This window comes from Molossus molossus, unplaced genomic scaffold (assembly GCF_014108415.1).
Source record: "Molossus molossus isolate mMolMol1 unplaced genomic scaffold, mMolMol1.p scaffold_m16_p_17, whole genome shotgun sequence".
In the NCBI taxonomy this organism is placed as follows: Eukaryota; Metazoa; Chordata; class Mammalia; order Chiroptera; family Molossidae; genus Molossus; species Molossus molossus.
In genome coordinates this window covers 6,560,002-6,579,455 of record NW_023425352.1, presented here as the reverse complement: position 1 = coordinate 6,579,455, position 19,454 = coordinate 6,560,002, and the positions used below count along the sequence as shown (strand labels likewise).

Sequence of the window (19,454 nt, the reverse complement as noted above, 5' to 3'; positions counted from 1 at the left end):
GCAGGGTCTGTGCCGCTCCCGGAGCCTGGTGTCTCAGCCCTGCAGGCCACCATTCAGGAGCGCTCCTGGACGCTCCTTCTGCTGCAGGTTCTGTTGTATATTAATTTAAGGCACCGTGTCTGCACTACAAGATGATGCCACTAGCATTTTGATGAAGGACTTTATACATGAAAAGGCTGCCTGACCCCAGCTGCTTGTGCGGTCGAGGTGGCTGGGCAGGAAGGGGCGCCCTGTGCTGTGGTCTCTGTTACAGGAGCAATTAATGAGGCTTTTCGCTCTCGGGGAAGTCACGACTCTTCACAACCAAAAAGAAAAAAAGTGTTGCAGTGGGTGTTGCTCATTTTCCCTGTGATTTCAGGAGTGCGGGGAGAGCACGTGGCCCCACGTGGCAGCGCCGACCCTGCGTTCCCCGAGTGTCTGCCGTGGGCGCTTTTTGAACATGTGACGTAGCCACGGAAAAGAAGTTAAGGAATACGGCCGACGTACTTTGTTGTTGTTGTTTTAAACAGGACATTCTGCACTTAATACCCTGGCGACTGTCCTTAATTCTTTTAACATCTGCCCAAATTAAGGGTGAGGGTGCCTAGTCATTACAAAGTGGATGAAGGCCTCACCCCATCTCCTCGCACCACACAACTAAAGGAAAATGTTTGTGAAACCCACCAGCGTGTGTTGCTGGTTATTTAGCTGCCGGGGGCTGTGGAGGTCATGAGTGGGTGTGGACAGGGCTCCCGACAAGGAAGTGTGCAGGCAGAGGGGCCAGGGAGTAGGGTGGGACACCCAGCTGGAAGGAGAGGTCTGTCCCAAGTTTGCAGAAGGAGCTGAGTCCTGATGGCACCAGGGTGTCTTCATGCTCCACCTCTGAGCCTCGTGAGAAGCCCTCTAGTGGGGATAAGCGGCACTGCGCTCCTCTCTGCTACCCACACTAACCTTGTCCTGGACCCCAAGCTCAGTGTGCACCCCACCCCAGCACTATGGTTGTGAAGGGGGGCAAAGGAGCGTTCGGGCTTCCTTGTGGGCCCCTGAACAAAATGATGGGAACATGCTGGCGGTCCATGGGCGAGGGCTTGACACCAAGCAGAGGTGACACGTCATGTCCTTTGCAGAGTGCAGGCAGGGTCTTTCTGAGGTGGCGTGCAGTGATGCTGGTTCTGTCCAGTTATCCTCTTGGAAAGTTTCTGAAGGCCCTGCCCCCACCTTTCCCCCTGAGGCTGCAGGGGGGCAGGGGCACTTTTCCTGGTCCACTGTCTCTGTTGTCACTGCCCTGGCCCACACCCTGCCATCTGTAGAGTCCCATGTACTCTGCTCACACTGGCGTTTTGATAATTCTCGACTTTTTTTTTTTTTTTTTTTTTGGTAATTGCAGAATCATAAAATATTTTAATTTCAAGGTTAGCAATTTTCTCTTGCATACTTAATTTATAATTAGCTGGTTTATAAACCTGTTCTGCGAATATAATTTTACTGTTGCCAAATGTTCTTCATGAATAATTAAGGGCAAATCCCTATTTATCAAATTATTAATATACCTAATAGCCTTGTTTTCATAAACAATGCACTGGAGTTGGATTTAAAGGAAACCTCTCCGAGGGATCGGGTGCTGGTTCCCACCGCCGCCGGGGCCCCCTCTGGTGCTCGCACAGAGGGGTGCTTGTGCGGTGTCGGTGGCATGGCCCCCGGCCTTCTTTCCTCCACAAAAGCCCAGGTATCAGTAGCTGGACAAACACAATGGCCATTCACCAGTGGGACTGGCCTCTTCGGCCCCACGAACAATGTTGTTATTTGTTCGAGCCATTCACCAGGAGCATTTTTGGAGGAAATGTAACAGATGAAACCATCCTTTCAGCCTTTAAAATTCTCTTTGGCATAAGCCTCCCTTTCTCAGTAGTGTCGCCGCTCGAAGTGAGGAAAGCCACTCTTTCATGGGAGTTTGGACACAGGGACATGAGACGCTGTGGTCCTGGCCTTCCAGCCAGCTGAGCTGGGCCGTATAAGTAAGATTCGGGTCCAGAAACGAAGGAAGAGCCTAGAATGTGCTCTTTTTTTTTTGGAAGGAAAGTGAGAAATCGTGGGGGGGTATGTGTGTGTGGAGCATGTGCCCAGGTTCCCACGGCCCCTCCTTCCGCCAGCCCCCAAATTTCCTGGAGGACAGCAGAACGGTTCTTTGTCCCCCACCAGCGTGGAGAGCATCCTCCCTCCACAGCAGGCTCGCAGCTCACCCTGATTGGTAGCTTGAGCAATCGAAACAATAAGCAAAGCTCGATGCTGGTTGGGAAAGATTCATTGAAAAGCAAAGTTGTGGTGTGGATCACCATGAGTTTCTGCCCGGCCTCCTTGCTCCCGGCGGGGTGTTCCTGGGTACGGGGCATCTCTCGGGAGTGTGGGAGCAGGCATCCTGGCTGCCAGGCCCACTGTGAGTGTGTGCTGTTGCCACTGGCCAGGCTCCGTGTCCCCACCCTGAATGGAAGCAGGGGCCATGCACCTCTCTTCTTGGGGCTGGCATGTGTGAGCCCACTCACCATGTGTGTGCGACTCCATGTGTATGATTCATTCCAGAGCAGTTTTAGTCCTCATAAAATATTCATTTTGGTTGTGCAGGGCCCTGTAATTGCCATCTCTCACCCTGAATTATTTATACCTTGCACAGACTGACAAAGCTTTGCCATGCGGCCCTAGATGAATCAGAAACACGGATCTTTGCTGCCAACAGCATTATAGTTTCACAAAATATGGCACCAACGTCATTCCGGGCTGCCTCATCTCTAAATCCAGCTTTTCTTGATTTGACATTTTCTTTACTCTTCCATTGTCTTAGTCAGGCAGAAAGGTTGCCTCTTAACTCTGAGCAGCAACCTTTCCTGCTTGCGTTCTAGCCGCTGTGCTTCAGAGGACTAATGTATCTTTATTGCTCTCACTTTTTTATGCTCAGTAACAAGACAGTGCTTGGGCTCACTTTAGAGCCATATATTATACATTAGCGATAAAATGATGCAAATAGTCCTGAATACTCTTCAAACAGATCGTGGAGATCAGCCCGGCTCTAGCTGCTTGTCACAAAAACAGAAAATAAAAGGTGACTTGGGAAGTTGGGCCAAGAAGCCCGCACCCAGCTGTGGGCTGTGCACAGGCCCGAGAGGGGGGTCCCAGGTGGGGCTGAGACTTGTCTGGGCTTCTCTGTGGGTGGAGGAGGCGCTTGGGCCCCCGTGCTCAGCACCCTAAATGCACCCCTTCCCGTGCAGCCTTTTCCCGGCCCTGAGCCTCCCCCGACCTTCCCCTGACGTCTCCTCTGCAGCCAGGCACTGACTCTGATTTTCCTGGGCTGCTCTCCCGGCATGAGGACGCCTCCCTCCCCAGGGGGACAGAGTGTGCACTCTTTCTGCCCACTCCCCCCACACTCCAGGAGATGGACGTTTAGAGGAGGGATGTGGAAATATTTAGGAAAACCGTGTTAACGGGAATGAGGCTCTGGGAGGACAGAGCCCAACTCCTCCGCAAGCCTCGCGAAACTAGAAAGGAAAGCAGCCCCGTTGGCCCTGGAGGTCGGGAGCGTGCACTTCTGAGCGGAGACAAGGCGAGCCTGCAACAATTCCCGGGAAAAAGCCCCACGTGCTCAAGGCTCCAGAAAAGCGGCTCGAAGGAACGTTCTCCCCCGGCGCTGCGTGGTGGCGTGGGGAGCCCAGCCAGGTCTGTGGATTTTAACACCTTGGTCCTACCCTGAGCCACAGAAAGGGATTAATTTATGGCCCCTGGCTCATCAACACAGGGAGGTGAGGAGAGAGTCTCAGTGCTGTTCCAAGTAATGGATGACCTGGACACACATTTCTCTTGTATTTGTTGACACGCAGGAGTAATGAAGTTAAAGCTTCGCACACATGTGCCCCCTCATTAAGCTGCATTACCTACATTAAAACTAATAATTGCCACTCAGAGCTGTGCTCCCATTAATCATTTATAATGTTTTAATAAGTTTTTAATCAGGACCTAAAAGGCTGGAGAGGCCGACGTCGGCAGGTTCGACACTGGTGTCCTCCGTGCCCAGGCGGGCTTGATTTAAAGTGGGATTTTTTATTAATAATTCAACCCGCAAAGAAGATAGTTCTTAATGAAGCAAGCCGGCGTGGATGGGGACGCTGTGCATCTGAGTAAGGAAAGATCTTTTCCCCTTGAAAACTGGGGGGTGGGGAGGGAAGAACCACACACACAAGAAAAGTCCTCTCTGCTCTGGGAATGATCTCCGTCGCCACCAGAAATCGGAATAGCCGGGAGAGCGATGCCGTTTCACTCCCCTAAAAAACCCGCACCCGCGTGCGGTGGGAGAGGCTTGCGACCCGAAGTTCGGATAAGCACAGGCGCTTAATCTCCGCGCACAAAGTCTCTGAAAGTCTCCCCCGGAGCTGGCAACAAGTCACGGGGGCATCTGATGTGAGCCAAGTGATGCTGGCATTTTTCTTAAGTAAGGAGCTTCACGATCAGAGCTGGCAAATAGAGCAGTGTCCAGAGGGAGCGAGGGAGCTGTTTTAATGAGCCCGCAGCGAAAGACAAAATGCAGACTGATTGACAGCGCGAATGATCTGCTGGGGGAAATGATGTCAGGGCTGCGGCGCCCATTAGAAATAGAGAAATAGGTAAAGGGGGGAAAAGAAAGACAGGCACTTGAAACGGAAGCCCCAGTGTAAATACAGCGCACGTCACGCCGCTGCTGTGTTGTTCAGTTGACTTCTTTTAAACAGATAACCTTATCAAAACTATCATGCAACATCAGAACAGTTACAGAAAACACTAACTAGAACCCTGACAGCGAGCCGGGGCGGCGGTGACTGGCGGCCGCGGCGCTCTCGGGGATGTGCTTGTTTGCCGAGGGTCTGCCCGGGTTTTTACGTATCAGAACACGTTCAAACCACCCGGAAAAGTTGAGTGCGAGTCATACAAATTTCTCCAGCAGGAGGGCTCGGCAGGCCCTGTTCCGGAGGGGCCTGTGGAACTGGCCGGCAAAGCTATTAAATCCCATCAGATCTCTCTGGCATCATTTTAATGAGAATCATTGCAGAAGAACAAGATCATGGTATCTATAAGAGCCTCTTGACAGCCGCGGCTGAAATTGTGATGGAAAGAGAAACCATCACAGCACAAACTTAGCGATAAGGCCCTTTGGAGGGACGGCGGGGCCGACTGTGGCTCCGGACCGTGAAGGGTTAATTTTCTAAACCTAATAATGTTCGATAGTGAGGTATTTGTCAGGAGATAAAGAAGTGATAGAATCTGGGAAGTGGGTCCCTGGGCGATTGTAGTACAAATATTGTTAATGCGGTGTGGTTACTCCCGCGAAGGAAGTGAAAGAACCCTCGTCCACCGGAGGCGGGCTCCGCTCCCGTGGAGCAGACCTCCAGACAAAGGCCAGCAGGCGCTGAACCGCGGATATTTTCAAATCCTCCTACGTCTCCATCGCCACGCACGGCGCCCACAGAGCCCAGGGCCCCGCCGCGGGGAGTCAGGCGGCCCAGCCCTCTCTCCCGGGGAGGGGGCCCCCCTCACAAAGGACATCTGGGCCCAGCTGTAAAATTCAATACTGTCACCCTCTGCCCCCTTCGTGATGACGTCATGTAGGCACAAGTATATGAGACTCATAACTTGAAATGTACAAGAATTTAATAAGTCTGGTGTTAAAGCAATTTGTCATGGCATATTTGAAGAATAAATCAGTCTAATGGGGCAGATTTTCCTCCCGTCTGGCATTAAAGAACGTGAGCCCCGTCATGGCAGCAGCAGGAGAAAGAGAGAGGCCTGACATTCAGACCCTCGCATTTTGGAAATCCGATCCGTATTGACCTGTGTCCTATCTGGGTGCGCAGATCTGATGTCAGCAGAATGTAGTCTTGTGCAGGAGCCGCTCATTACAGGTTTTGTGAGGGAAGCGCTGTCTCTGGGCACCGGAGCCCGATCGGCTAGGAGAGCCTGGTAATCAATACGGCCGCGACGGATGGCCGGCGCACCGCAGCTGCGGCCACTGCTTCCAGGGACTTCCCAGTAATTAGCAGGGACGTGGAGGAAGCACTCCGCCGGTCACTTTCTCATCAGTCGGAGAAAAGTCTCTTAAAGGCTCTATCTTTTAATTTGACTCTTTCACTGTTTCCTTCCAAGAGCACAGTCACACGGGCCGGGCTGCGGCCAGGACACCCCGAGAGGCCGCGGGCCTGCCCCCCGGCCCCTCTCTCGTGGGGAGCGGGGACATTTCTCTCGTGGTGGGGTTGCGGAAGCGAGAGTGACATAACTGGAAATTAACCATTACAGAGCGAACAGTTCGGTGGCATTTAATGCGTTCACGAGGTTGTGCAACCAGCACCACCATCGACTTCCAGACGTTTTTATCACCCCAAGAGGAAACCCGGAGCCCATTAAGCAGTCGCTTCCCAGTTCCCCTCCCCCCGCCCCTGGCACCCACCAGTGGGTGGTGACTTCTACAACTGCCTTTTCTGGTTGGTTTTCCACCCTCATGTTTTCTTGCCAAGGTTATTACGTATCAGCGCAGTCTCCTGGCTTTGCGTTCCAGATTCAGTCGCTGAAACTGGGGGGGCTGGATCTGGAACGGGGTCGCCACAGTTCTCGGGGACCTCCCGAAGCTTTCGGCGCCATGATTCACACGTGAACGTCTTGGGGTTCTGATTGATGACACGGGCCCATCCGTTGCCATGTTCGTTTGCTGCTTATTAAGCCCTACCTTAAACGGGCGAGGGAGCCACCCCATTAGACACCAGTGTTTCATTCCTGACTCGCAGTTCCCATCATCAAGGCCCAGCAGTCCAGGGCAGGGGGCGTCCGATGGAAGCCTGGGCTCCTTCCTCTGAGTGGCCTTTAACCTGTGCTAAGGTGACTGCTAGGAATCCCTGCTCCTGTCTTCACAGGGGCACACCTTGCAACATTGTCACTCCCGTCTTCCAGCGCAGCAAGACCAAGCCTGGAAGAGTCTGAAAAGTAACAATTAAAGATGAAAAACAGTAACCCCCGTGCATAGGGTTCCTGAGATGCTGAGAACAGGTGATTTCAAACAAGTGCTGTCCACATGCAAAAGGGCCAATAGAAAGGCTCCGAGCTCCCTTTTCTCCTGGTCGCCAGGGTGCACACCAAGCCCGCTGCATTTCCGAGGAGACGATCTATTTCTCCTTTGACCAGAGGGAAAGGAATCATTACGGCGTGATTAGTGGCTTCAGTTGGGTGAAAAACAGCAGTCTCAGGGCAGGCGGTGAGCATGAGGGGTATTAATTACCCAACACTTGCTGGCAACGTAATTTCGTCAGCGATTTGGCCACTGGTAAGTTGCGGCTTTTGCGAAAAGTGGGCAAGTTCTCCGCCGTTAGAAACAGGAGGGGGAGAAACGGTGTCAGCGGAGATGCGTCTCCTCACTTTTCTCTGACAAACCAAATTCATTCCTTATGTAATTGATAACGGCCTTGGCCAATTATTTCACACATTACAATACACAGAGGCCCCCTTTACAGGGTTTGCAGGGCTGTAATTAGCTATGCTAATATCCCCTTTATTGGCCCTAATATTGCTCAACACCTTTTGCCATCCTGGAACCCACGAGAGTCCCATGGCCTGTCAGGACCGCTGATTATTGAGAAGGATAGCTTTAATCAAACATAATTGCAGTTAATTTTTCTCTCCTGCTCTCTGTTGCCAGCGTCTAATGCCACGGACTCCTTGATATTCCATTAAATTACAATTAAACAGCCTCCTTTGTTCCTGATCGTCCCGAGCAGCGCCACAAAGTTCTGGAGCGGCGTACAGGAGCGCCGTTTGGTCCTAATTGCCTGCTCGCTCACAAAGGGCCAATTTACACAATACCCATGTAGAATTTAAACAGTTCATAATGTAATGGATATTACACAGGAGCCTCACACTACAATTAAAATGATTTTCATCAGATAGAGAAGCTCTGGTTAATCAGCTTCATAAAAGTAAATATAAATGGACTAATTCATAGCTTAAACACACAGATACGGGGCCGACTTTGAGATTAGTTACTGCGGCGGGGCCTCGTGGTGGGATGCCCGGCGTGGCCCCACTGAAAACGCTCCATCCCGTTATCCGCTCCAGGCACTTGGTTCCGCCACGGAGCACGCCCCGAGGTGCGGGCAGCGTCTGAGCGGATTCTGCCACGGATACGGCCCGCACCAAACTTTCAGCTCTCTTCAGTGGGTACAGCGCGGGCCATAGCTCTGGGGCAGTTGAGTCACCGTCCCTGCAGAAGCAGAGCGGGCCTGGGAATGTCTAGCTTAAACGGAAGGTTACCCTTGCTGGAGCCCAGGGGGCATGTCCACGGGGTGCTCCTGAGTTAGAGGGACATCCCCAGAACCCACTGTCCTAAGAGCTAACGAGGTCACCCGAACACTCTGAAGGCGGAAACCTGATTTCGGGAGTCATGAGATCACACCTTTCTTTCCCCCTCCTAACCGCGACGCGAACTTTGGGATTTTGTCTGTTGTTTCTGGGCAGAGGATTACTGGGGAGTTTCAGCTGGTGTGTGGTGCGCCCAGAGCCGCTGCCTCCCCTCCTGCCCGGGAGAAACAAGTAAATAAAGCCCATATTTCAAGCTTGATTTACTCTGGTACCTACTGTGAAAGATGATGACTCTTTAGGGAAATAAAGACAGGGTCAGGGAATTAGTGTACATAATGGTCATTTTGATGATGGGCCAACAGCTGCAACAGGAAACACACTGTACACAATTAAGCGTAATGTACTAATGACAGGTTAGAATTTTTATCGCCTCTGCCATCGAGCCGCAAATCCACGGTTAGCAGTAATAAAGAGTTTATTGGTGTTAAAGCCAAAGATTTTCTGACATAGGAAAGATTTTTCCTTTCCTAACAAGAGTGTTAAATCCTGTGTGTCCCAGCCTCTGGAAGGGAGATATGTAAAGTGATTGTCGGGTATTTCTTAGGAAAAAAAGCCCATTAAAGGGCAGTTGAGGAAAGAATGAGAATCACCATTGGACTTCACATGTCCGGCCTTTGGTTTCCTCAACCTCTCCGCAGATGTCAGTGTGTCTCACCGAGCACTTCCAGATGGATGTGCACGTGCTCGTGTGCCTGTGCGTGTGCATGGCTGGAACTGTGTACATGGTCAGTGGTCAGTGGGCCAACCCTGCTTGAATCCCCGAGTTCATCATAACCGATGTGAGGGTAAAAAGTGGGCGCAGGGCACCCCTCCTCCCTGCTGAAGATAACTGTTTGTCCTGCACATGTTCCTTTCTGGGTTTGTGTCCTTGGAACCTCGGTTCTTCAACGAACCCTGCTCCCCAAGGCCACTCACTCCAGACCCCTGCCAAATCCTTACACTGCTTGTGAGACACTGGGGTAGGAACCCATCCAAAATAAGTGCGTGTGTGTGCATGCACCCTCCCGGGGGTTGACCCCTGAGGATACCCAGCACCCAGCTTTGGTGGCTGCTTTTCCCACCAAGGACAGTCGAGGCACTGCTGGCCCTCGCGCTGTGCGAAGCAGAGGCTGGTCAGAGGACCTCCAGATCCCGCTCTATGCTCTTGGAGGTACGGGGGTGCACTGGCTAAAAAGACATCGAGGAATTTAAAGGAACCTCCTCTGGAGGGGGCAACTTTCCCATCACAAAAGGAGCTCCGTTTCTTCCCAGGCAGGCCTGCTCGGGAGATTAGCCGGCTGGTAATGTGCGGCATAATTGCACCGTGCGGCTGTCCCCGAAGTGAAAACCTAATTGCCTGAGAGGACGATAACTTTGTGACGCCCTCACCTTGTTAGGCCCTTTCTGATGCAGTTCAAGTGCAGAGTGGCCGCAGGTGCGCCTAATTTACCTCGCTGCAGCGCGTGGAGTTTAATTGCAGTGGTTGTTAGGAAAAATTGGTGGGTGGAATTTCAAGTGACGGGCTGTGCTGATGGCAGATGGTGTTCAGAGGCACCGTGAGCTAAAGTGTAGGTGAGGTGAGTTAATAAAAGATGCAAATTTCGGCCTAAAATAGCGAGGCCGAGCCATATGTAAGGACATTTAATTAAGTGGCCACGATTCTTCCTCTATCCACTGGAGTTTCTCCTGCCCTGAGGAAAAGTCATCCAGGGTCTGTTGGCCATGGATCAGGGACAGATCTCATCCTGTGGAGGCTTTTCATTTTCGGATAGTATGCTTGTCCACCAGGGACCGTGAGCATCAGGTTGAGTTCCAGGAAATCACGTGAAACCTTCTAGACGTGAACTGTCCTCATGAAGGACACAGGCAGTACTTGGAAGGAGCCTGGGAAAGAGCCTGTGTCGCCTTGCTGGACAGGTACTCCGATGCCCAGAGGGCCCACGTGGATGTGGCCTTCTTGAGAGTAGGTGTGGAGGTACAGGGATAAGATCCCACTGTCCCCATGGCTGGTGTTGCAGCCAAGCTCCAGTGTCCACACTGTCAGCCAGAGGGTCTGCCGCATTTGTCACCGAGTGTGCAGGGCTAGGGAGGACAACATGATGATATTCTTGTCACAGATTCTCAACACACTGTCAGGACCCTGATTCTTCATGCCTCACAAGGCAGGGCAGGGCTCGGCAAGAAATGATCAGTGCCTGCCCCTCCCAGTCTGCCCGAGCACAGGCGTCATTCATGGATGTCATTTTCATGTCATTGAGAACTCTCTTAAAGACACACACCTTTCACAGAAGTCGGGGTAGCCCTTAAAACACCCCAAATCCGCCCTGGCCAGTTTGGCTCAGCAGTTAGAGTGTCGGCTTACGGTCCAGAGAGACCTGGGTTCAGTTCCCGCTAAGGGCACGTATCTCGGTTGCAGTTTGTCCCCGGCCCTGGTTGGGTCGTGCGGGTGGCAGCCACTCGATGTGTCCCTTTCACATCGATGTTTCTCTCTCTCTCTCTTCCTCTCTCTCCCTCCCACTCTATCTGAACAAAAAAATGAAAAAATGTCCTTGGGTGAGGGTGCAAAAAAAAAACAAAAAACCCAAATCCTTTCCTAAGTTTTACCTATTGTAACTTGAAAAATGCATCTTGGCCCTGGCCGTTGTGGCTCAGTTGATTGGAGCATGATCCCATACACCAAAAGGTTTGGGGTTCGAGTCCCCGTCAGGGCCGATGCCTAGGTTGTGGTTTTGTTCCCAGTTGGGGCACATACGGAAAGGCAACTGATTCGTATTTCTCTCTCTCAAACCAATAAACATGTCCTTGGGTAAGGATTAAAAAAAAAAAAAACCATCTTGAAAAGTGTGTTTTTGTAGGGGGTGATGTCCCCTGGGCTCAGGGCTGCCAGAGAGAGTGAGTAGGTCCAGGGAAATTTGAATTTCGGCCAGACAATGAATACTTTTTTTTTTTCAGATAGACAGTGAATACTCCCCTCCCCCCCATAGACAATACTTTTTTTTTTTTTTGGATAGACAAGACTATTTCTTTCCCAGTATGTCCCGTAGCATACTTCTCCTAACAAATTGTTGTTCGTCCGAAATCCAAGTCGAACGAGGCATCCTGTGGTTGTCCTTGCTGAGGCTGGCGGTCAGTCCCCTCTGGTTCGGATGTTTCCCTCATGGTTCACACAACCAGTCGTGTGAAGATCTAGGCAAGCAATGGCCAATCCAAGTTACGGTTGTCCTAGTAACACTTGGAAACCCATCATGTCACGACAAATGTAAGTCATTTGAAGATCATCTACGCTGGCCGTTAGGCCCCAGTGCCTGCGACCCCCCCGCCCCAGGACAGCCAGCAGGCAGGTGTGGGGGCAGCTCCACCCTCCCCGTGCAAGAGTGTCTTTTAAAAAGTTTCTGTCTTTTGTCTGATAACCCTAACCCATCTCCCTTTTTTTTGTATTTTTGTAGATTCTTTCTAAAGTTTTTCCTCAAGTGCAATCAGAACTGTTTGAAGAATGCAGGCAACCCTCGCGATATGCGGAGATTCCAGGTACACGCTTCTCAAAGAGCCACGGGCCGTGGTCCTGATTTTCAAGATGAAATTTGAATTCTCTGATGTTGCAGTTGTTCAGAAAAACGATCACTAGTTCTCAAGGGCGTGGGGGTACACCAGAATTGGTTCATCGGATAAAATCCTCAAATGCTTTAAACACGATCTGGCATCTTCAAAACGCCAGATTCGTTTTCATTCATTCATTCATTCATGGCCCACGAGGGACTGAAATCTGCCCTGAAAACATGGCTTACGTTTTTTGCCCCGATGACCAGGTGTGCCCTAGGGTGGGCACCCAGACGTCATTGTTATCAGAGCTGTAGATTAAATGGGGTTCCTGCCTGGGAAGCCTCATGCGTGTGTTTTTGAATTTTTTCAAATAGAGTCCTTTTAACATTGGCATCTAATTTAGCCTGTTTCTCTGTTATATGTGGCTGCTCACGCTTGATTGACTAGAATTTGGAGCCCGTGCCAGAGATCTTTTAGGAATCAATTGGTTGGTTGATTTTTCCTGGGGCAGAGGGGTGTGCTCAAGACCGGCCCTCCTGATGAAGGGAGCCTCACCTGCTGGGTGCTGGCTTCTACAGATTCCGGGATGTCTGCTAGCTCAGCTTCCTGCCCCTGAGGTCTCACGTGTTCTTGCTTCCTGAAACCCTCGCCCAGTTCCTGGACTGCTCCTGGACCCGGGCTGACGCCATTCTCTGGTTTACTCCGAGGACTGCATCTCCAGGAGAGGTGGACAGCCCGTTGTGTTCAGAGATAAATGAGGAGGAGTTCACAGTTTTCTTGCCTTTGTTTGAGAAGGATTAGGAGGTTACTTCAGGGTGAAGGGTTCTCTGCCTACATGATGGATTATTTTGCTGATTTTAGTTGTAAAAATATTTTGGGCTGGGTCACAAACTTGCTTTGGTCCTCACCAATCAGAGAAGAATCTGGCAGCTAATAGAAATGACAGCTAGATTGGATGAGTACCATCGAATTGTTCCAGGTGTTTTTAGAAATTTAACTTGCCTTTTAGCCAAACATGTGACATCTGTCTTGTCAGCCAGCCATTCAGAGAAGGGTACTTGGGTTCGCCCAAGTCATACTCTGGAGCTGGGGACAGTGTCTCTTGCAAACAGTTGGGCCTGCTTCCATTTCTCTGGTTCAAGGCTTCACAGGTGCTATTGATTCGTCTAAGCAGAGTGGAGGTCACACATGACCTCACCAGTGTCCCAACACGGCATCAGTCGCAAGGGGAGCCTGCAGCTACTAGAAAGACTTCCTCTACTCTCCCCAGCTAATCTCCCTGCCTCTCAGAGGTTTAACTGGACTTACCAGTAGGTCAGGGCTTACACAATATTTCCACCTGGATTCACAATCTCGGCACCTTTCTGGAGGTGCGCTGCAGGGCTGGCCCAGGCTGAGAAACAAAACACAGCCTGTCTGCTTTCTCTTTGCTGAACTACACTCTTTTCCCTTGGTGACTGACCTATATATAGATGACAGCAAAGACAGTGCCCTTTATTTTATTTTTACGTTTCTTGTTTCTTTAACATACCATGGTCTAGTAATTTTAAAAGGGTCAAGTCTGTGTCTCAGTGTTAGTTATGTGTCTTTGCATCACCCTCTGGTGATGTGTTGGTGTGGTGCCTTGCACACCCGGGCGGGGCCTGGCACACAGATGGGAGGAGGCTGCCCAGGTCAGCAGGAGCAGCCCTGCATGCTCTGGGCAGAGGCCCCCAGTCACTAGTGGCACCAGAGTGTGTCCTTCCTATTGGGGCAGTGCAAGGGGCCACTGTCTGGGCAGCAGAGAAGATGCTGAGAGATCTGAACCTGGTCTGGGGTCACTGATGGTTGCATCTTCGAAGGCTCATAGGGGCCTGATACTGCGGAGACATCAACAGTCTTGGTGATGCCCACAGGGCAGAGAATTGTCAGGGGGAGCACCCTGGTGAGGCAGCTTCGGGGGTGCAGTGCTCCCTGCCCTGCTTCAGTTCTTGTGGGGCCTGAGATTTTTATAAAAGATCTATTACTAACACACACACACACACACACACACACACATATGGCTTAGACTTAACCCTTAAATATTACTTTTAATCAGTTTTTCCCCAATAGACATTTTTTAAAAAGAGCAGTTATAGGTTTACAGAAAATTTTACAAGAGTATGGAGAATTCCCATATATCTCCTGGGTGCGCCCTCCCTCAGTTTCGCTGATTATGAAGGTCTTGTGTTTTGTGGCACGTTTGCTACATCAGAGGAACTGATATCGATACATTGTTACTGACTAAGGTTCACTGTAGCTTTGGCTGCTCACTGGCGTTCACGGGGCAAGTTCTGGCGAGTGCAGACTGACAGGGAAGGCGGACGTGGACGCGGACCCTCTGCTTCCCCACTTACCTGCTCAGAACGGACGCTTCTCTGTGGGGTGCGGTTCTCTCGGTGGTGCTGGCCGCCACCGCTGCCCACACATTGCAAAGAGCTAAGCTCCTTGCCCCCCAAATGCAGGCTCCAGCCCCAGGGGTCCTGCTGCAAGGCGTCGTCCCCAGACTGGACCTGGGCCCCTGTCTTTGCTGCTCCAGTTACTCTGGACATAACTTACCACACAGACCCACCTAGGTGAGAGAAAAGTCTAAAGGCTGGGTAGTAATTTCCCATGTCCTGGGTCCATTAAGAAGTGCCATTTTTGATGCTGGTCACAGGTCACATGGGAAGGCTGTCTCACCGCCCCACCCCCCCAAATTCCCTTTTCACTTCCTCTGAGAATAAGAGGCCCGTCCCCCCATCTCCCCTTTGCCACCCTCTGACCTGGATCTAAGATGGGGGTCTGTCAGCCCAACAGGAGGACATTCCCCGGACAGACCAGGGACTGCACCACCCTTGCAGTGAACTTGAGAAAGGATCTTTTCCCTGGACTGAAAACACTCACTATTCCCGTTCAACTCGGCCTTTTCAGATGCAAAAACGTTCATGACCAGACATTCCATGTAATTGTGAAATTGACCCCAATCATTTGCTGAGATTGGGCAGTAGGGCCACCCCTGATTTATGAAGCCTTTTTTGGCAACTGAATCCTCACCAGTCTTCAAGGAGGACAGTCTCAAGTGAACTAATTTTCATTAGATAAACTATCCAATCGATATGTGAACAGATCAATCAAAACAGCCGCGTGAAAATGAGTGGCCAGAGGGGTGTTTCTGAAGCTAATGGCTAGAAGAATATTTCTCTGAATTGAATTCACTTGTTAGCATAATAGGAGATTAAACTGTAATTAGGGTAGCAGGTTTCGAAGAGAAGCAATCTCGAGTCAAAACAAAACCAAACAAAACCAAACCACCCACCCACTCCCATTAGCCAAACAAGCTGTGAATGCCCGTCAGCCAGCGGAGACTCTCCAGGAACGAGCGTGAGCTGTAAGTGCTTCGTGTGCCTGATGGGCACTGGTGCTTTCCTGTGCCAACTCCGGTTTCAAACCCCCTTCGTCTTCGCAGGTTGTTGTGTCGACCACAGTCAACGTGGACGGCCACGTGCTGGCCGTGTCCGACAACATGTTTGTGCACAACAACTCCAAACACGGGCGGCGGGCCCGCCGCCTAGACCCGTCAGAAGGTACGGCCCCTTCTTATCTGGAAAATGGTAGGCACATGTTACATGTCTTTTTTTATTTGCAATGCTTCTTTTTCTTTGCACCATCCTTTATATTGATCATGTCGAATTACTGTCCCCAGCCCCACCTCGTTGGCCGGAACCTCCCCCCCCCCCCGCCCGAAAGGGCCTGGGTGCTGCCCCGAGTGGCCCGGACAGGGTCCTCTCCCTCCTTGACAAGGGCTCAGCTTCCCACTCATCTCACGCGCCACGGCCTTCACTGTGTCGGTTTGTTTCTAAGCTTTCTTTTGCTTAGAGCTTTTCTTGGAATTTTAATTTATTTGGTTTTATTTTGGCTTGTCCTAAGCCCCCATCCAGAAGGTCATCTCCAGATACTTTGTGCATGTTTTGGTAGGTGGTTACATCCTGGTCCCATCAGCCCAGAATGGAGTCCTGGACCATATCCTGCCCCTGGATGGATGGATGGATGGATGGATGGATGGATGGATGGATGGACGGACGGACGAGTGGACGGGTGGATAGATGGGTGGATGGACGGACAGAGAGATGGACAGATGGACGGATGGATGGAGAGAGAGAGAGAGAAAGATCACTCATGGGGCAGGGTGGAAGGGGGTGAGAACAAAACTGCGTAAGATGTTTTGTATCCAATGCTTCCACGTGACTTCTTGTTTTGCTTGCTAAGAGAGATGAATCTTGGAGAGAGAGACGGGCAGGGAGAAGTGCTCAGGTCAGAAATCAGAAACCCCGACAGTGGCCTTTGCTGAGTCCCTCCCTCACGCCCTGCTGCGTGCCGTGTGCTGGTCCCCACGATACGTCACCTCTCCTGTAAAAATGAGGTCTTTTTTCTCTGTGAAACATTTGGTGATAATCATGAGTCTGGCCAATATGAATTGTTGAGAAAGTAATGTGAGATTTTTTTTAAAAAAGTGAATTGTAAACAAAACAGCATGATGCAATCCTTTAGAGCAAGGAGCCCACGCAACCAAGCGGTTTTAAGACAGACGCCCCATTCTGAGGTCTTGGATTCAGGAGCCACACCTGAGGCAGACAGACGTGTTCCCAGGGAAATGAATCGAGCATGTGCAGGTGATCAGAATGAAGTAGGGTTCAGACGGGGAAACTGGAGGACAGCGTATGAATCTGCTGTGGTCCACAAAAATAAACTCATTTGTTTTTCTACATTAATGACTAAGGTATAAGAGAACAAAAATATAATAATTAAAGGTCGCCTTGGGCGCCAGAGTCATTAGAATCTGTGACGTACTGTTTATCCCCTTCCTGTGCGCTGAAGGTAGGTGTGTGTTTTGCCTAGCAACCATCACTAATGAGGTTCACAATTAAGAAGGTTGAATCCCCATCCTCAGTCCCCACTTCCCCAGAGAGCCCGAGCCTGCAACGTGATAGGTTCAAGGAGGCCCCTCAGCCCTCTGGTGTTAGGTTGTAGTCTGGGTCCAAAATCAGCCTCCTCTAATGAGCTATTATGATCTGAGCAAAGTACAAGTATTTATTTTTGTAAGTAGCATGAAAAAGCATTTGACTGTAAGCAGAAAATATAGCATTTAGAAAAATAAAGGCCACTAGTGGGTACCTTGGAGATAAAACCCAACTCATCAGAAGCTATTTGCAGAAGCAACCGAGATCAAGATTTTTAAAAAATGTTTGTTTCTCAATTAAAAAAAAAAAAAAAAATCGACGTTGGAACCAAGTCACTTCCTTGCAAGGAGGTTGAAATACCTTGTAACCCCAGAAAGTGACTCATCATTTTAAGATGCAAAGAGGTGACTGAGAACTAGCATGCAAAGTTCTGCAAGAAAAAAGGCATAAACAGTAAGGGTTCAGCTTGTTTTTTGTGTTGTAATGAATGCCCGATCCTCTAGTGCCTTACAAAACATGACAAGGCCCTCTCTAGGATGAAGAGATGCGTGTCCTCTGTCTCTGTTACTTCCGGAGTGAGCTGGCACTTAGGAAGTACATTTTAGGGTCTGACCACCTCATTCCCAAAGCCCATTTACCTCCTCCTGCCCCGGGTACGACACATCGCAGGGGTGGGATATTGGCTCTGAGTCAGTCCCACATTCTTGAAGGAAAAAGTGCCCCATAAACCACAGATTTTGCCAGTGTGCAGCCTCTCCTGGCTAACACCTCATTATCCAATCATCTAATATTCACCAGCCGTGTATACACACTCGCCGACGGTTTCCAAGTAAACGAATTCCCCCTGCTGTCGCTGTGGACGTCTGCCACGGCGTCCTTCGAGCTCACAGAAATCACGGCAGATTATTTACAGTACTGAACACAGGCGAGGGGAAAACAACCGTCTACCTTCCAGCGCGGCCCAGCAGAACGCAGGCTTTCATTTCTTTTCCTTGTCACTTGTCCCCTCGTAAACGGCTCCAACCCTGTTGAAACCTCCGTGAGCCCTGCCCAGCACCCGGCCTGCAGCGCACAGTGATTTGCATGCCAAGCGCCGTAATGCGGTTAGGTTTATGCAATAAGGAGGACCGAATCCAGGCTGTGGGGCTTTAGCGAGTTAAGGGGAACAGATGGCCCTAGGAGAGGTAAAAGGTATAATCCTATCAGCTGGAGTATCAGCCAGCCATCTGGACATCCCAAGCACAATTACAAGACATTTTAGCAGGCAGAACAAAGGAGTCTTCACGAGGCAAGATTAGGCCTGTTTGAGTGCCTCGATATTGTGATCGCAGAGAAAGGTGACAAATGCTGTGACATTACTCAGGAGAGCTTGCTGATTAACGGGGACCAGGACGGGAGGCTGGTGATGAACAGAATACTGGGTAGGGTAGAGAGACCCCCCAAAAGAAGGAAAGGCAGAATCAAATGTTCTGGTCAACCCATACAGGCTGGTGTCAAGTTGCTTCACTTTCACTTTTTGAAATCTTTGCCCAGCCACCAGGCACCCTGGCTCCCAGGCAAACCAGTCCACCTGGGGGTCTCAGGTGGAAAAAAGCAGGAGGTCAAGGCCAAAGGTGTTCTTAGCCAGCGCCTCTTCTGGCGAGTAGGCTGAGAGGTTCCTTGGAGTTAAAAACAGGTCACTGTGGCGCATGTCAGATCTGCGGGGAGGCACGCCCCGCCTCCCTTGCCGGAGCCTGGCAGCCCTGGGCCCGGGAGGCCGGGCCACACGGAGAGTGTGCAGACCAGGATCTGTCTTTAGGGCTGCTTCCCACAGTGGGCCCAGGGAGAGAGATGGGGCGCACGGGGGCTCCCTTCCCCACCCGTCTCTGCTCCTCCTCCTCCACCTTCAGCTGCGTGCCAGCTTCTGTCATCTGCTTGAGTGTGTTGTGCACGTATATCATTAGATCTCTAACGCTGTCTGTGTAATTCATTTTGCCATGGTTCCCATTGAACACATGTTCCCTCTCTATATGTGCATTGAAATGTATGCAAATACAGGCAGAAGGAACATGGCTATCGGCGGGCGCGAGGAGGCCGAGGCGGGCCGGGGGTCTTTCCGCGCAGAAGCATCACGCATTCCGAGATGCGGTGGCCTTCCACTGGGCCACAGCTGCCAGACAGCAACCTCCCGTGCACACAGTCGATCCTGGATTTTTTTTTTTTTTTTTTTTCCCTTTTCTCACCTCCAAAGTAAATTTGTTTACTGTAATTTTTTTTTGGTGAATTATTTGCCATAATTGGCTGTGCTGATGAAGGTCACCCCCTCGGAGGAGACTTGTCAGTCTTTAGAGAGCTGATCCTTTTCAAATGCTCTCCATGCAATTAAGAAAAGCAAATGTCATTCGGAAGCCTCAGAAATGAAAATTTGTATGAACTTATTAGCATGAAGTCAACAGCGCTAGTTAAGGGCGGGTTCCCAGTGTGTGCTCTGTGCTCCTGCTGCAGAGGGAGACGCTCGCGGAATGAGCAAATATAACCCCCGCTAGTCCAACATGAGCGCAAACAAAGGAAGGTGGCATGTCGGCGGTCTGCTCAACAACA

The 19,454-nt window shown here is 50.7% G+C and overlaps 1 protein-coding gene across 9 annotated transcripts in view; it reads left to right on the top strand.

Annotated features, from left to right (window-relative positions):
• Positions 1-19,454, top strand: part of EBF3 (EBF transcription factor 3) — a 116,511-nt gene that overhangs the window by 64,911 nt on the left and 32,146 nt on the right. For 5 of the 9 annotated variants that reach the window (XM_036265439.1, XM_036265436.1, XM_036265435.1 and 2 more), the window contains exons 7-8: positions 11,823-11,904; positions 15,383-15,527. In XM_036265439.1, the coding sequence (XP_036121332.1) occupies positions 11,823-11,904; positions 15,383-15,527 (227 nt within the window). The remainder of the gene's footprint in view (positions 1-11,822; positions 11,905-15,382; positions 15,528-19,454) is intronic. The other 4 variants (XM_036265441.1, XM_036265440.1, XM_036265438.1 and 1 more) reach the window with 1 other exon arrangement.